Source organism: Ptychodera flava, chromosome 5, assembly GCF_041260155.1.
Source record: "Ptychodera flava strain L36383 chromosome 5, AS_Pfla_20210202, whole genome shotgun sequence".
Classification (NCBI taxonomy): domain Eukaryota; kingdom Metazoa; phylum Hemichordata; class Enteropneusta; family Ptychoderidae; genus Ptychodera; species Ptychodera flava.
Window position 1 is genome coordinate 37,677,184 of NC_091932.1, and position 18,834 is coordinate 37,696,017.

At 37.2% G+C, this 18,834-nt stretch overlaps 1 protein-coding gene across 1 annotated transcript; it reads right to left on the reverse strand.

Moving 5' to 3' along the window:
- Positions 1–312: 312 nt before the first annotated feature.
- Positions 313–18,803, reverse strand: LOC139133834 (trifunctional enzyme subunit beta, mitochondrial-like). The gene is made up of 13 exons (XM_070700599.1): positions 18,669–18,803; positions 16,900–17,029; positions 15,147–15,191; positions 14,021–14,052; positions 13,703–13,770; positions 12,158–12,245; positions 7,896–8,017; positions 6,984–7,145; positions 6,286–6,498; positions 4,971–5,098; positions 3,780–3,942; positions 2,887–3,051; positions 313–2,611 (listed from the first exon to the last, which is right to left on the reverse strand). Exons 1-13 carry the CDS (start codon positions 18,733–18,735, stop codon positions 2,576–2,578), a joined length of 1,419 nt encoding a protein of 472 aa, XP_070556700.1. The 5' UTR covers positions 18,736–18,803; the 3' UTR covers positions 313–2,575.
- Between the last annotated feature and the right edge of the window lie 31 nt (positions 18,804–18,834).

Here is an 18,834-nt window from a genome sequence, read left to right on the forward strand (position 1 = left end):
CTGATGTCTTTAGTCGGACACTGCTAAAGCCTACATACGTTAAACCCTGCATTGGATATTTCCAATCTCTACACTGGTTCTCAGTAGTGTTGAAGCTTGACTTTGTGTTACATGTCACTGACCAATCTCCAGAGTTTATAGTGTTATGTGGATAATTATAACCTAGCTAGAGAGTCTGAGCCATTGGCGGCATGCCCCAACAATTGTGGTTATTGATCAGACTCCCTAGCTAGCACATAGTTATTTACGGCTTGCTACAATATCTTGTCACTGACATCAGCTAGGACAGAATTTCAGTTCAGTAGGCATTACTTCAAACCAACGAACATTTTATTTTTGGATTCATCTTTACAATTGGGACATGTCACTTTGACAGTGCTACAATGTCTCATCGCCATGGTTGTATCACAGCCATGCAAAAAATGACTATATTACAAACCAAGTTTTGGCCCTCACAGTTTGAGTGACTTCATTGTCCGAAGTACATCAAAGTGTCTTGTCTTGAGCATATTACCAAATTATTTACAAAAGTGCCGATATTCCAGAATTCCATACTACAAAGAAACACCACATGAAAATACTTAAAAAGACAATGTACAATACATGTACTATGTTCTTATACCATAGTTTTCAAAGGTCTAATGTTCAAGCTTACTGATGACAGAATAATTATTTGTTTTCCATCACAACTTTTTTACCCCATTTTGCTCTCAACACTACGGCTTTGCTGTACAACACAATGGACTGTACCGAAACTTCCTTGTGTGGGGGACAGGTGAAATGAGGAAAAGGATATATAGTAATTTGACATGGATCATACTCTCATGAAATGATTGTTGGATAGGATATAACGGTTGAGGTTAAAGGTTATACAGTATTTGCTGACTGCACATGAGGTACAATATACAATCATTGTTGTCAGTGTCTAACAGGCAATAATCACAGCAATAATTCTAATGATACGCATCAACGATACGAACATAGCTCAAATATGTTTTATGGTCGAAATGGGGTCCCGACACTAGTGCTGTTGCAACCAAACCAGGTTGCCCTACACAACTTCTGAAAACCATTTTGTACTAAAGCCATCACAGCCAAATTATTACCTCGTCCAACACCACTTCACCCTAAGCAAGACCTTGTACCATGACCATTTCACCCCAAGTAACAAAACTAACATGGGTCACAGTGTAAGGTTTTCACATGGACACATAACTTTGTCCAGGCACTTCGCAACCACAAACTTTAAACACCCAAAAACCAAATTCACACAAATGTACTAGCTAAACCTTGTTCACATGTACATTTGTAGCTCCATGAGCAATAGTGTGGCAAAAGTGTCCAGCTATGACAATGGTATCTCCGTACACACAACTATAAACCTAGTACATTGCACTGCTAGGTAGATGGTACGACTGGTGTCTCTCATGGAATTTGTGATGTCAGTTTCTAGAAATGTGTTCACTTCCAAGACTTTTGTCACACAATAGAAAGGTGAGAAAATCTTCATGGGCATCTGTGGGTTATTTTCAGCTTTGCTGGTGATAGTATCAGACAAAGTGGAGCTGTCTAAGGGTGAAATGATTGTAGGGGCGAAGTGAACCTTGGAGCAAAATGGTTTACGTACGAGGTTGTTTTGGTGTGAGGTGAATCTGGTGTGCAATGGACAAGGACAAGGTGGTCTGGTGAGACTTTTACAAAAGGTCTGGCAACTGATCAAAATATATCACTGACACTTGTCCCGCCGATGAAGTCCATGGTCTTATCCGATTGTTTAACATGTGGTTTGAAAATAAAACATGATACACTTCACTTTTTGAATGTGATGCAAATTAATGTGAAAATTGCTGTCATATAGCTCCACTGACTTTCATTAAATGTAACACAATACAATAAAGTGAATATGTCAGGTAACTTTGTAAAAATTCTTTGTGGACCACATGCAGGTGTCAGAAAACAAGCAAGCATAATTTTGCATGGGTAAAGAACATGAAATGAATATTCACTATCAAAACCAAGCATTTGTGAAATGGGATTTTGCCAAAATAAAGTTGGATTTACTTCATTGAAACCCTTGTTTCAAACTTTACCGTTACAAACAAAGAAGCACAATGAATATTGACACTCTTGAATGGAGTACATTTGAGTTCGAATAAATGGTACATTATGAATTTGTGGCATACACGATAGAATCAGAGTAAGATAATCCTGCAATATGACTTCACTGGTTTATTCTTCAACTGACCCCGTAGTCTAAAAGACTAACAGTACGATGATGATTAAATTTGTAACAATTTATCCCCAGAGAGGCCCACATTTGGAATAGAAAACAATGCATTGTACAAAATTTGGGGGTGCAACAGTGATAGCCAGAGTTACTCAATAATTTGCATGCAGTGGGGAGTGATATTTAGGTACAGCGTAAATACTCCTGTTGAGAACACAGCCATGAAAATCTATAGTTTTATTTCAATATCACTCTATTGACAGTCTCTGACAGATGTTGTATTCCATTGAGATAGCAATGCATTGAAATGTTGCACTTTTTTCTGTCTCATTCAAATCAAGTCTTCATTTATGATGGATATCTTTCAATGACAGCACCATGGCCCTGTTGGAAAAAATATAGAAATAAGATTTAAATATATAAACAAGCCTGCAAATAAATCATTAATGAAGTAAGCAAGCAAAAGTTCCTGAAAGTGGCTCTAACAATCTTTTCTAGTAAACATGTCTACCTTGGGTTGAAACATTGTGGCTGTACCCCTGATCAGGGTTAAGAGGGTACTCAGTACAGAACAATGTGTATTGTAATCTTTCTCGTCTACTTGATGTCACAAATAACAGCACTCTAAAGGCTGCACTGAGGTAAGGTATTATACTCACATGTCCACCTGCTGCACAGGCAGCCACCAATGCAAACTGTCCGTCTTCTTTGTGGAGTCTGTTAGCTGCTGTTGTGACAAGTCTGACACCGGTGGCACCAAATGGATGTCCCAGGGACAGTGATCCACCCCATAGGTTTAATTTATCCATGGGAGGTGTGCCAACCTTCAAAAGAATAGTACTTTTCCTGTTAGATCAATTTCTCCTCTTTCCATCTACACTCTCAGATCACTTTCTCCTCTTATCTACACTCTCAGATCACTTTCTCCTCTTATCTACACTCTCAGATCACTTTCTCCTCTTATCTACACTCTCAGATCACTTTCTCCTCTTATCTACACTCTCAGATCACTTTCTCCTCTTATCTACACTCTCAGATCACTTTCTCCTCTTATCTACACTCTCAGATCACTTTCTCCTCTTATCTACACTCTCAGATCACTTTCTCCTCTTATCTACACTCTCAGATCACTTTCTCCTCTTATCTACACTCTCAGATCACTTTCTCCTCTTATCTACACTCTCAGATCAATTTCTCCTCTTTCCATCTACACTCTCTAAACAGTCTCACTATCAATTAAATCCTATCTTTTACATGCTCACAAATTTACCACACATTCTTCTTTGGTTGCACATAAGATAACAGAGTTTTGAAAATGTGTACCATCTTTTGAGACTTCAAATTCTTCCATTTCACAATTTGTGCTATCCTCAATATATTTTGAGCAATAAAAATTATAAAAATTGTTGTAAATAATCATCTTGCAGTTAGAGAAAAAGACACTGATGAGATTTCTTGGACAACAAGCTTGTTATTTATAGATAAGAAATATTCCCACATATTCACATTTAAAATCTAAACACAAAATTTCGTGGTAAGTTCTAATTCTAACCTTTGTTTGCCTTCCCATGTAGTTTTGTGCAAAGAAGTCTGAATCCATGGCTTTCAGGTTTGATAGGATCTGTCCGGCAAAAGCTTCATGATACTCAAAAACATCAATGTCTGACATTTGTAAACCGGCACGTTTCAACACTGCTGGTGTTGCATATGCAGGTCTGCAAATATAGAACATACAGGTATGGCCAAGTTAAAAATCTGACGCTGAAATAACTTACTCTTTACAGTCTATACCAACTTAGCGTAATGGCACAACTTTACAAGAAGTTGTGATCATGATTTACATTCTAGGAATATACTGTTATGTTGATTTACCCAAAAATATATGTTACATGTGAGGAGAAGAATGAATAATAATAGAGGAAAACAGAGGTAAATGGGGAATTGGGACATCGCTGACAGTTAGTCTAACCCCAACCCTGCCGTGATAACTTTGGGGAAAAACAATAGATAGACAGTTTCAACACTGCTACACATTCAAGACAGCACAGAATGATGGCTCATAGACGTAACAAAACATGTCTGAAAGTACACGTATGAGCCAAAATACATTTACAATGTCTTACAATTGGACCAGAAGTGTACATCAACAAATCTGGAATGTTTGAAAATTTACTTGTTGATGTAAATCATGTACTTGTTGGTGAGAAAAATATTGTATCAGAAGTTTTATCTTGGACAATTAATAATCTTTTATATCGTTACAGATACAGTACTTAGTGTCAGCAACACAAATATTTATTGGAAATGTCTCATTCACAAATATATTCTGTACGTACATGTATAGTGGCAGCTGGGTGACCCAATTGGGACAAATACCAACAGGGTCCACTGCAGTAATTTATTGATTTTTAGACTACATGATCACTGAGCAATAAAATAATTTTCCCAGTCAGCAAACATGCAACAATGATTGTAAGTAAACAGGTTAGTGCAGATTTCTGTTCTCACACATGAAATGCTCTAGTCTAGACAAACTTTTCAAAAAGATAACAAATCAATATGATTATACAAATATATTCTTGTATGGGTAATTCATAAACATGACAGATATTGATAATACAGTGGGCCCTCTGACCGCTAAAACATGTTACTCTATACAAAGGTCAAGCCTGACAAGTATACTTTATGTAGTCAGACACAGAAAGTTCAAAGGGCATCTATTGTATCATGTATGCAAACTTACCCAAGCAGCAGCTGATCTTTAGGGTCCTGAGCTACATAGACAAAGTCTCTCAGATACGCAATTGGTTTGTATCCCAATTCCTTGGCTTTCTCTTCAGTCATAATCAGACAGGCAGATGCACCATCAGTCTAGTGGAGATGTTCAGATAAAATTATTAAAGTATATGTATTATTCATATAATTCATTTTTCTATAAGCTCATTCAACCTTTTACCTCGCTGCTTTACTCTACAAAGGGCAGACTTCCCTAAACAATAGGAATACAAATAGATGTGGCAACATCCCCTTTTAGACAGTTAAGTGTTCAAAACAAACCTTGGAAAAAGAGTACTTCACCCTATCGACCAGTCCCCCTCTCCTCATACCCACCCCTATTTCTCTGTGAATAGGTCCTGACAAATACAACAGTTAATGTGAATACGCAATGGATGCCAATGAAATGAAATTTACAGAAATAAAACAATACTGATTATTTACACCTTTCATAAATAAATCCAAGCGTTGTGTCATGCTTCTTGCATTAGGTAAACATGACCACAGAGATAAATCACTGTAAAATGTCTGCGCTACCTTTGCTGAAGAGAGCTATGACTAATTAACATGAACATTCTTGAGATGTGGTGGAACCATCTGTACTGCAGCCACAATAAAAGTTAAAGTTCTAATTTATTGAGAGCAAAGTACGAGCAGTTAATTTCATACACTGCATTGTACATATTCTCCAGATGAACATGGCAAGTTATTGATTAACTTCATGGTATATGTACATGTATGTCATCCTAAGTTATCATGTATGCTTTTAGTAGGACAGGGGGAAACAAAGTGTAAAGCATCACATTTTGTGAAATGGACAGCCATCGACACTGGATATATCAAATACAATTTCAGAATAGTGGTATCAAAGCACATGTATGTTTAAGGTTGTATTCACCTAAGAACTGAAAGACTTAAACTTTTGCCATAAAAATCAAGGAAGCTTGGATCTATCCTCTCTTAACATCAAGCATAGACCTGAGGGAGAGGGTGAGGAGAGGCCAAATTACCTTACTTTTGATAGTTCAAATCCAAAACAGCCATGATCCTTATGTTTACTAAATGGGGAAATATTTAATTTTTGATTTTCACAAAAATAAGACATTGGAAACTTTACTCATTCCAAGAGCTTCAAAATGAACCAACATAAGGCAAGAGATAAGGAAAGTTGGTGAGATTTCGAGTCTGAAAATCTGTCCCTGGCTACAGTTAACACAGGGATGGCAGCCATTTTGATTTTTAAGTGTGGTTAAATATCGGGAAACATTTGCACATGTACTTACCAAAAAAGATGCATTAGCTGCTGTGATTGTACCATGTGGTTTGATAAATGCTGGTTTCAATTTACCCATTTGTTGTGGTGTTGAGACCCTGATACCGTTGTCCCTGGTCACTGGTTTGTTCCTACCCGGTACCAGATAGTCAAGTCTGTCCGTGAGAAGACCCTCTTTGGTGGCTTTGTCAGCCAGAGAGTGTGATCTCATAGCAAATTCATCCTATAGAGAAACCATTTCAGTTGACAACAAAATGAATGCTAGAATGATGAAACTTTGTATAAAATGTGAAGAATTCCTTTTTATTGATGTATTTATTTATCAATTTTTCATCACAAACGTTGTTGTACTTTGTCTTATCAGCCCTAGGGGCTGGATGTGACAATATTACTCAGTGTGTACTTAAATGTACCAGTATTGTTGTATAACATAAGTCCACATAGGACACTCAAATAAAAATAACTACATGTACATGTAGCACTGTAGCCTTGCAGTCTGTTAGATGAACTTTGAATGTATTTTCCAGTATTTTTCATTGTTTTCGTAAAATACAGTTTCTTGTTCTACTCTAAAAACCATGTCAAAATCCTAGTAGTAAACTACATTATAATCACCTGTGTGTAAAATCAAATATTATTGTTTACGAGTGAATTTTAGAAAATCATAAAAGTATTATGAAAGTTAGAGCTATTTTCCCTTTAACTGACCTGTTCATTCCTAGTAATACCAAATGCAGCACACAGTCTGTCAGCTGAATGGCCCATGGTTTCATTGGTTGAAAACTCAGCAACTGCTGGTAGTTCAGGCGCTAGTGCTTTCATGCTTAGATGTTTGCTAGCCAGGGCTAGCTTAGCTCCTGCTGTCTTGGCCTGTATTAAATACACAAACATACAGTATCTTAGAATGTGGACTTGCTTTCAAGGATGACTGACATGCAAATATGATAAAGAAAGGCAATGTTGATACACTATGTAGTTAGCACTAATAATATTTTAAACAAAGTTTCTGTGATAAAAATCAGCATAAACATTATAATATCAAAAATATTATCTTTACAGCAACAAATAATCTTCAAAAATTAAATCACTACCACCACATATCATTGAATGAATTCAGTACAGTATTTGTGAGTCCTACATAGCTATTATTCCATACATTCAATTCATTCTTGAAAACACTCATAACTTGCAATAGCAATGAATCTACTAAGTACACGTATTGCATTGAATTTTTTTATCCTGTTTAAAAAGACATGACAGCTAACTGGTTCTCATTGTTGCCATGATACTACTTTTTGAAATAAAAGTCACTTTCTTTCAGAGGAAACATCTGCTTCGACATTCAGGATTATGGTAAAGCTCAACACACTTGCTTTTCCTGTTGACAATACCTGTTACCTTCAACAGTAGTTTAAAACTGAAATTTAAAATTATACACAACTTTCTTTCCATGTATATGTCTACAGTTTGTATTAGGAAATATATTGGTTGAGAATGGCAGTACTGCCTGAGAGAGTTGAAATAGTGGACAACACTGCAAGATTCAAATTGTGTCTATGATGAGGTCACAAGAGCAGAAATGCACTGATATCATTGTCTCATTGCAAGACCAGTGTTTACCTTGCCAAGTCCAAGCATAAATTTTCTCATCTGTCTGCTGTGTCGAATTGGCACATCTGACATGAATTCAATGCCACCAGCAATGGCCACGTCTGCTTGTCCCATTGCAACCATACCCATAGCTATAAAAAACAATTCACCAGCAAAGAATTATGCACTAAGGCCAGAGAAAAAAACATCTTGTTCATTGGATTTTTTGGACCAAGTTCCAGAGCGGCGAGCGAAATTTTTTTTATTTTTTTTTAGGCCGAAGGTAAACGCGGTTCTCTGGCATTTTTGCACAGATGCAGAAAAGGCAAGATAATTGTTTCCCTTTTTATGAAAATATCTCAGACAAGAAACACTGATACTGGTAACTGAATTCAAGACTATATTTCCCAACAATAACATAGGCCATTACATTCACAGTTAGTGTTTGCACAACATATTCTGAATATTTCAACATTCTCTCAGAATACAACTGAAATGTACAGCAAATCACTGAAATCCAACAATTCAGTATTGTCCTTTAATATTGTCCTGGTGGGACCTAGCATCTGAGTTTTTTCATTTTACTTTGGCCCCATGTTTTGACCTCTTTATCACTGTCTGCACTGTCTCTACACAGTTTACACAATGGTCTAACAACACTGTACTGTGATCGGAGTGAAGTTACATAGTCATCATTCAGATTGTACTGTAACATCGACGCAACCATGTGTTTTGTCATTGCCGTATTTTTTTATACTTTCGATGCAATTTTCATTCAATGGGATGCACTGTCCATCTGCTGTCACGATCTTGTTGAACAAATCGCAGAATGTAATATCAGGACAAACACTGAATAGCGTCTTTAGAACTAACTGTTGGCCATCACGTCGAATGTTGGCGATCAAATGATGTGACATGTACTAACCTAACCAAATCGACCCACTTTGCTTCGTGATTCGCCAAATTCAGATGTCACAACAACTTGTTGGTGGTCTAAGTCCGTACAAACACGTAGGAAGTCTCATTAAAAATCCCGTGCCCGCGAAAACCCGACAAAGTATAGGGCCCCATCAGCGGCAGTACTAAACATATTTGTAATGCGGAAGTAAGAATTTGCCGCGATCATAAAAAAATTTCCAAATATGCCAAAGTAGAAGCAGCGATTCCGATGAACAATTTATTTTTTCTTCCTGGCCTAAGCAGAGTTTTTGTGAAGGACAGTAAACAGGTATAGATAAATGATACTAGAGCTCCCTGGCCATATTTCCAGGGTCCTTCCACCCTTGGTATATCAATGCAATCAGATATTGAAGGGGCTACAGAAATATTATGGGGGTTTCAAAATCACTTTCTGAAGTTTTCTATCTCTGCCATGACAGATATGCTAGACACTTTACAAAGCACACTCAATTTGATCTTGAGATTAAAAATACATGAAACTTGAACAGCTTAGTCTGATCACAGTCCCTCTATCCACCGGTCTGGAAACGCCTATTGTAAAAGGTGTTAATCACCTAGACCGCACAGCCAAAGTGCAACACAGTCACGTGATACCAGTGCGTCGCTTGGTTTTGACCTCTGTGTCAAGGCAGACGTTTGTCCTGTCGAATCTTCACTGTTTTTGGCACTATAAAGTGTTCTCTGCATCTATCTTCGACACCAAGACAGAAAACATAGGGCCAAAGTCCCTGAAGCTACTATAGACATGGAAACAAAAATTTAGTATTTCCTGACTGTATGAAATTATCTCACTAAGGTCATCCTAGGGACATGTAAACCAAATATTAAAGCTGTCTGACCAGCGGTTTTGAAAAAACAAGTGACTCAACAGTTGACAGAGCTCTGCTGTGTTATGTAGAGAATAACCTTTTGTGACACATGTATTGATGAAGAAGGTGGATATCTTTGATAGCTCATTTCAGGATGGCCTGTCCAAAACTGGACAAATTCCGTAAAAATACAGATTTGCATATTTCATCAGACTATATTAGTCAATAACAGCAAATAAACAAGAGTTAATTACATTCTAATTAAAGTAAACAAGACTTGCTTAAATCAAGATTTACGTCATAAAAAAACAGCATATCTGTCAGGTTATAAAGAATCTTGAGCTGGTTATCTTTTAATAATATCAGTATTTTCATCCTATTAACAAAGCACATTTTAACTTTCAAATTAACATTGTAAGTAAGTTCTGTTGAATAAGTTGAGACTGTACGTACTCAGAGAAAGCACACTGAAGAGACAAATGTTTGAAACTTAAGAAGTTCAAGGTCATCAAAAGCATTATAAGGAATCATGTTACACTTTCATTGCACTGTTTACACAGATTGCATAATTGCTATAAATAGCACATGAGGAATCTTACAGCCCAGCTTTACCATAAAACCCTATCACTTTGACCACTCTTTAATTGACCACTCTATTTTTTTCCTCAAAAAGTAATCTTATTTTATCCTTACCAAGTCATCCATAAATGGAAATTAGAACTTTCTCTATCTGTATTTATTTGACCACCCATCATGACAAACTATTATGAGCAATTTCTTTTAGATAACATAAATGGTGGTTCAGAATATATCAAAGTTGGGATTCAGGAAAGTTGCCTTTACATGTTTTAATCCTCCAAGATGGTAAGCATTTCACTATGAACTGTCAAAAATGTTGAACTTTCTGATAATTCCACACTAAAATTATTTTGGCTTTGATGATTTCCTAATTAATTCAATTATTTAAAATCATATTAATTATTTTTTTCTGGGTGAATTGATAGGGTTTATACAGTACAAGAATTACATACAATGTAAGTCAAATTTTGATCAAAAATGACAAAAAAATTCCTTAAAAATACACATTTGCATATTTCATCTCAATTTGAACAAATCTCAGTTGGGTTATCCCTAGGGACCTGTATACCAAATAACAAAGCTGTCTGACCAGCGGTTATGAAGAAGAAGATTTTTTACCAAAAACACCTTTTTTGGCATTAATTTGCCTATTTTCAACAATATCAAAAAATTAAAAAAAACAGTTTCTCAAAATCATATTTTTCATCTACACAACAAATATCAAATCAGTAAGTACTGCGGTTCTCAAGATATTTGAGTGGACGGACACCTCAAAAACGGACATACATACATACATACATACAGACTGACGACGGACGCCGGACGGATACCCATCCCAATAGCTTCTATAGACTATAGTCTATTATAGCTAATAACCATATCCTGAAACCGGTGTGTGTTTTTTCGTGATCCTTCTCCCATCATAAATGATGATAGTGTGCAAAAATTTCTGGGGTTGATCGCTTTGAGTGTGTTGACGTAGCACAAGCAACGGCTGGAATCACACCGAAAAATTCTCTTGCAATGCTAGTAGTCAGTGCCTCCAAATATGATCTGAATATGTTTTCTGTTTAATATTCTGTGAAATCATGTCTGTTAACTGAGCAGAAGTGGAACGACAACTGCAGAAGTGCAGGTAGATTTTATTCGCATATTTTCCCATATAGCGTCAATATGGCGAACTCTCGATACGTACCCTCACGCTCAGGCACAGTAAATGCCATTTACAAAATACCATGTGTCAACACAATAACAAGTTTGGTAATGAACTACTCAGCTGTCGATGTTAATATTCGGCTGATTTTGCCTGTCTTCTTGATTTCGGGCAACAGTCCATGACACTTGCGAACAGTGCATCGCCGTTTTGTTTTTCGATCGTGATCATAATGCAACCATAATGTGTCGTCCCTTTCAAGCTTTATCTAGAGGGGCAACGTTACCCATTTAATGAAAAAATAAATTGTTTAGTGTTTCTAAAGGGAACAAGTTGTAATGTTTTGTGATATTCTGAAAATAACAACCCACAAACGTCATGTTTTTGAACGATCACATTGCGGCTGTCATAGGATCGTGGGGTAGCGACAGTGATATAACGGCCAGTTGAACATCGTCGGTGTCCTTTGTTTAGGGTGTGAATCGTGTGTTTGTTCATATCACGGAGTGTCACAAAGAAACCAGCCACGTTTCCAGACCGTGGATAGAGGACTGATGCAATTCAATGAGCTATTACACAAATATGTCTCCGTAAACAGCTAGCAAAATAACACACTAGAAGCAAAGCAATATTGGATATTTTCTTTAAGTTTCACCAAGTGAATTATATAATGTTTGGTTATGTAGTGCTTAAAAAGCTTATATCAAAGCTACATGTAAGATCCCCAGAAAAGGGCAGAAAATAAATGAGAAATAACTTCTTACCACAGTTTTCTCAGACCAATAGCTTACCTGATGTTATTGCTTGATTTGAGGAAATACAGGCCATGGTGACGGTATGACATGGTGTCTTCTGTTTAAACCCTGCACTCAGAGCAGCCTGTGGAATTGTAGAGAAATTTTCAGGTGTCAGATAAACCAGTTTTTAAATTTGTAGTAAGCTTTAATCCATTGTACCTCTAACTCATTCATTCTTTGTATTAATGAAGGAATTCTAGAAAATTCTTTGTGGCATAGTTTATACATGTTGATATTATATGTTAAATTTTGTTGTGTCAAGGAGAATTTTCTTCAGTCAGAGGTGTATCACTTTGGTTTTACTCCTTCAATCATCAAAACTTGCCTGGGCTTATATATACATGGATTTGATTACCTAGGAATCAACATGCATATGCAATCGGAATAGAGATCCATATATTGACTAAAATGTAAACATATAGAGAGTTTGAACAAATTGTTATGTGACAGAATAGCTCAAATAAATTTGCTCTCCAGATGACAAACTTAAGTTTTGTTACTCTCACTGAATAATAAAATTAAAGAAGCATTTTCAAGCCATTAGAACTGTAGCATAGAAGTCATGGTACTTCATCCAAAACTATTGATACATGAATTTTAACTCTTGCCACATTTTCAAGTCAGTTAATAATATTACAGGGTTTTTCACAAATATGGCTCAGCCATTGAAGTATTGGATGAGCCGCCTGAGGCGGATCCAATACGGTATATGTCACTCATTGATTCTTTGGCCATATAGGGCCATGTTTTGTGAATAACCCTATTATTATACATCTTCCTTCATTACGCGTCCACTTTGTGTCATTTAGGACTAACATGGGGGTTTGAGGACATGTGCTAGGATGTGAATAGAAGGCAATATGATGAAATAAAATTCACATGTAGAACCACAGGCAACACTGCAATGGCACTGAACAAGTGAACACACTGCACACAGACATTATAAACTATGCAACCTGTTTTTCAAGAACTCAGATTTTCACAAAGTTGTTTTACAGTATCACATGAATCACTTTTCTGAAAAGTCACTGCAATTTCTGTAATACATCAAAAATTTCTACAATACATCAAAAATTTCTGTATTCACTTCAGGTAAAGTGTAAGGTCTGAGTTGATGAGATCAAAACATGTACTTTGTATTTAAATGTGTACTGTGAAGTGTAGATCTGACATAGAACAATAATACTCGAAAAAATGATCACGAAGCTACTACTACTAGGGTTGTTGAATGGTTTGGGAAATTGTTTACATGCAGACACCATTCACACTATAAACACTATCATGGACACTATTATCTATGATGCAAGTTCATGAAACTGAAAAAGCAATCCGTTATTTAATGGACAGAAATTCATTATTGTATTATTATCATTATTATTTAATTTCTTTACAGCGCGCAATACACATGTAAATACTAGTCTCACTCACAAAACCACTTTAGTTCACATATTCAGTTGTCTGTATGCTGTCAGAAGCTAATGATACCTCATGAAAATTTTCAGAAAATAACAAAACCAGAGAAACTTTGATAATACTCACTTCTCTTGCTATGTTACTTGTCTTCACCTCCTGAATCACAGTGCCAAATACAATGTACTCAACTAAATCTGTAAATATATAAATTATAAGTTAAAGGAGACTAATTATCATGAAAATTCAGTTTTTTTGCGTTATGAACACAACATCCTAAAACTCTCACTAGATTCCATTATTGTGGGAAAAGTAAACAGACATGCTCTCTCAATGAGCAAAAACACATGGATGTGGCTATATATAACAGCTTGGAAAGGCCATTTATAATTGTTCAGAATATAAATTTTTTTTGGAAAGCAATATCAGTGGATCTTTATACCTTACCTTTGTCTAGTTTAGTGCGATTGGCTAAGCCCCTGAAAAAGATTGAAATATAAAACTTAGAAACTTTTACAGAATATAAATGTCATACGTAAGTTATATAACATCATCAACCTAACATTTGTATATTCAAATGAAGCCAAGAGTCAACATACATACCTGGTACCAGTGTTACAAAAACATTTATAAAATCCATTGGTAACAAACATCAAAATATATATAATGATATATCCTCACATACTACACAACCAAGAGCCATTCCTGCTCAGTTCTACAAGTTGTGTATATACCAATACCTGTATAAATGCTAAATTTTCTTGGCATTTAATTACTAAATGTAAACTCTTGTAACTCACTGATCAACTATGCAAGAAAGGTAATTATCTTGAATTTCTTGGCACACAACAGAAGTGAGAGGTAAAACTTTACAATATTTTGCGACAAAACCATTAATTTTTCCAAATAATTTTACGACATTAAGTGCAGCAGTTGCTTCTTGTGGAAGTGTAAGATACGAGTGTCGAACAAGACTCTGCACACTGCACTGTTGATTGCAATGTGTCATTTTATGAAACTAGATGTTAGGTAACATGTATTGAGAATGGTGTTTTCTTGTACATCTTCCCGATGTATAGGCGTTCCTTTTAACACCCATTAAGCTGATGTTATTGAATACATGCTGCTTCAATTGGGAAAAGAATATTGAGTCAAGTGACTGGTACATATAGGCATGCAACTGGTCTCTGTTTTGGAGACAAACTTCTGAACATTCAGAAGACCTGGATTTACTGACGATTTCATCAAAGGCAGCAAGAGTAACTTTGATATTGCTCAAGTCAAACCTTGCCCTATCAAGGGCCTTGGGTAGAAATCAAGTGGCCTGCAAGTAACATCAGGATATGCGCAACTGATGAACTGCATCCCTTAACTATCTCATTGCAGCAAGCATACACTGAATGTGAAAGACAAACCACTATTGTATGTGACAATTGCATTCAGTATGTTGGGAAAAAAATCAAAACACAGTGATTTACGACAATTTTGAAGTTTTTTTGAGGAAAAGTAGTAACAGTAGAAGTACTCTATGGGGGCAATTCTTTTATATCGACTGACTTTTTGCAGTACTTACTCTAGTGCTCTCTTTGCCAAATCATGGGGCATTAGGTTGGCATAGCTGTAAGAGATGAGAGAGAAATTCATTTAGAACAATGTGCTTCAGAGCTAGATTTTAAGGTACACAAAACCTTATAATTTTTTCAATTCCAAGCTTGCTTAAATTCATTTTGAATCCTGAAGTAAAAATTTCCCTTTCAACTCTCACTTTTGCAAAAGTCAAAAATTCTTTTTTTTAATTTATAGCTATCAATTATAGCCTAATATTCATCTTTGGTTTGGGAGTTTCAGGTAAATATCTGAATCAATTACAGTGAGAACACAGCAATATAAAAGGCGAAGAAAGGTAATCTCTCACTGTCCGTAGTTTATTCTGCAGTTCGTATTTCTCACACACACACCCTGATGCTCTCTATAGTTTGAGCCAAGGAAAGCTCACAGAGCAAATAAACACACTTCATATCAAATTTTGGGCATGCCAGCCTGCTGAGCAGGGTTATGTTCTGCATAATTGCCAGTGCGTGTATGGGCAGAAGAATGGTGTAACATAGACTCTCCACAGTCGCTGTGCCTTGTTTTGTGCGCGCCGCGATGGGTCTGCATTCGAAGCTGTGCAGCTGTGTGCACGCGCTGCCAGACACAGCGACTGTCCGTTCTTGCAAGGATATGATATTCATAAGGGTAGTGACGTCAAAAGAAACACCCATCTAACTGGGCGGAGAGAATATATACTAGTAGCTGGTAGACTTATACACGTGGTATGCTTTTATTTATCATTTTTAATTTTATTTGGCTATGGTACTTGTCATTTTTGTTTTGATTAACGGATGTGTGGAGTTCTATAAAGTACCCGGATCAGGCAGAAATCCGACCGGATCGCTTGCAAGAACGTCCAGACCCTGGGATTCGCGTCGCGTCTCTGAAGGGCGCGCGCGTGTTCCAACAGGGAAGAACGCGAATCGCAGGGTCTCTGCCAGACTAGGTGTAACATAGCACAGTCAATGAAGAACTATGAGTCAGTGTAAAAGACAGGGTTAATTAACATAAACATTGGTGCAATGACTATTTAAACTAAAAATAAAACAAATGATGGTGCCCTCTTCTTTCAATTTTTTTCTAATTAAATATTGCTGGCATTCTTCAAATTACATGAAAGGTACAAATGTAAATCTCATTCATGAAAAATGTCAATTGATTTCAAGTGACATTCACTGGAATTATCAATCGTAGTGATTTGGGCATATTCAGTAAAGTTGAAAGTGTCACATGTTTGCAATCATCTGAATTTTCTTTAGAAAACCAAAGTGACATTGTGATTACAGAATGTTACCACAGATGTAGATCTCTGTAAATGGACTAATCTTTCCAAATGTGGCAGTCAATGCAAACCCTCACTCCCAAACTTTGGACATAGGTAGGAAATTTTGAAAATTAGTTTTGTGAAATTTGGCAAATGCCCCTAACCCTGAGGCAAGACAATCTGGGAAATCCAAACAAAAACAAGCAAATCGGCCATATTTCCCCTACCCTAACACCATGGGTCTGTGAAACTATGGTGAACAGAAAGGGGCAATAAATGGGGTAATAGTCCAACCCCCTTATGCAAAGTTTTATGGCAAATCCTACAGCTATTGTTCCCAACCTTTGTCACATGTTTACCTGAGGTGGCACACCTTGGCGATTACATTAACTGCTACATGATCATAGCAAAAATACCGAATTAAAGGGGTTATCATTATGATATGTGAGGTATAATTACAGCTACTCACTCAGTGCCTGACATCAAGAAGGGTGTCCTCACACCTTCAACAAGGACTATGTTTTTCACATCTTTCTTTGCAAGAGTTTTCTTTGACTTGGCATTGTAACTGGCACTCGTGCTCAGTGCCTTGCAGCTTGCTGGGGAAAATAAAAACAAAAAATATCAAAATCAGGAGTCTTCATTAAAAACCTGCAAATCTCATACATGCTGCTACATACATGAAGTGTAACTGCAGCACTTGTCTTCAGATAACTCATTAACAATATTGATTTTTGACAAATGTGAGAAGCCATTGACCTATGAGTGTCACAACTGTATGTAATATTATCTTGAGGGGTAACTTGTAAACTTTCCTGAGCTGGTGGTGCACTAGAAATGACACCCCATCCCTGAGGGTCTGGAACAGATTGTTTCAAACTATGCATCTTGTTAATGACAAAGCTCTTCTCTTTTCCAATATGTCAACTTCATGTACTTAATTAAATATGAATTTCAGTGGTGATGATGTGTTGCTTGGATACTGCAACATTACTGGTGACACCGTGGTCGTCATGAGTCAGCATTAACTAAAGCAGTCACTAAATTAAAAGTGACGTGAACGGAACCAGGGTTCTCAAATTAGACTCTTCATAAATGTATCTTTTATATAACGTCATTATCTTGAGAAGTCAACTCCGCCATCAAACAGTCGCTTGCGGTCAGGAACTGGGTGAAGGCCCCTGTCATCACCCGCATCCTAGCTGCAAAATTGTAGCTCTACGGTGAGGCGGTCGGTCAGTTTTGGTTTTTGCGACCTCGCTCACCAGTAAGCGATGTCGCAAAAACCAAAACTCACCGACCGCCTCACCGTAGAGCTACAATTTTGCAGCTACCCGCATCCTTGTGCTTTCATGAATGAACGGATGTACGTACTGAGATACCGCTCACCTCGTCTCGCTGGCGATAGACTCGGTGAACTGTGCAGGAGCCTGGTGTACAGCCTCGAGGGTACTAGCCATAGTTATAGCATGGATGTAAAAAATACATCCATGGGTATAGTTCACAGGATCACAGGATTGTGATTATACCAACAGGCGCATGGAGTGTTCAGAGTACATTCAGTAATTTAAGCCCCTTCTGCCTTTGTCACGTTGGTCACACCTTGCGACCGTGAGTCTACCCGGTATTAACCGGAGAAGTCGGCCAGTTGCGAACTCGGCCAGCGCCGGTGCCGACCAACTCGGCCAGTGGGAGAAGTCGGCCAGGAGAAGTCGGCCACTCGCAACAAAGCAATATGATTGCATACGCATTCTCTTCACAGTTGAATATGCCAAACAATTTTAACTTTTTACTACCATAGTTTTTGTTATTTTGTCGGTTTGTCCTACGATTCCACGAACATTCAGTAAACAACTCGAAGTCGAAGAGCTCCCACGTCCACCCTGCAAAACATGTACGGTCTGCCTCAGTGTTTCTGCAGATCGCGCGCGTACCGTGTTAAAGTTCAGGCAAACATTATGCCATTTCTTCAGTAAAATTCATGGCTTGATGACTCTTAATAATTTGCTTCACCATCTCCTGTGACTTTTTAACGAACTTCAAGTGTAACTATATGCGAGGTTTTAATGACCGACATCGGGAGCGGAGACACATGAGACTAAGAGACAGAGCAGTCGACAGTAACTCAACTAGTTTGATGTCGGCAATAATCTGATGAATTAGATGATTCGAAGTCGACCTTAAATGAGGAAAATCAAAGCAAATAAGTTTAGAGTATCAAAGAGTTTATCTACTCACTTATTCTAGCAACGTTCGTAAAATTTGAGAGGACAGACAGTCGCTTGCAGGAACCCAAAAGCGCCATGTTGAATTCAGACCAACAATGCAATGCGGCACTAAAACTCACAATCAAACGAGATTTCGTTTAAAAAGACTTGGTAGAAAGCGATCGCCGAAATATTGT

Excerpts from the sequence above, each read along its gene's own strand:
- LOC139133834 (XM_070700599.1), bottom strand. The coding sequence starts at position 18,735 with ATGGCGCTTTTGGGTTCCTGCAAGCGACTGTCTGTCCTCTCAAATTTT. Across the intron at positions 3,052-3,779 it reads ACATGGGAAGGCAAACAAAG|GTTGGCACACCTCCCATGGA; the intron begins GTTAGAATTAGA and ends ATTCTTTTGAAG. Across the intron at positions 2,612-2,886 it reads CCTGTGCAGCAGGTGGACAT|GGCCATGGTGCTGTCATTGA; the intron begins GTGAGTATAATA and ends TTTTTCCAACAG.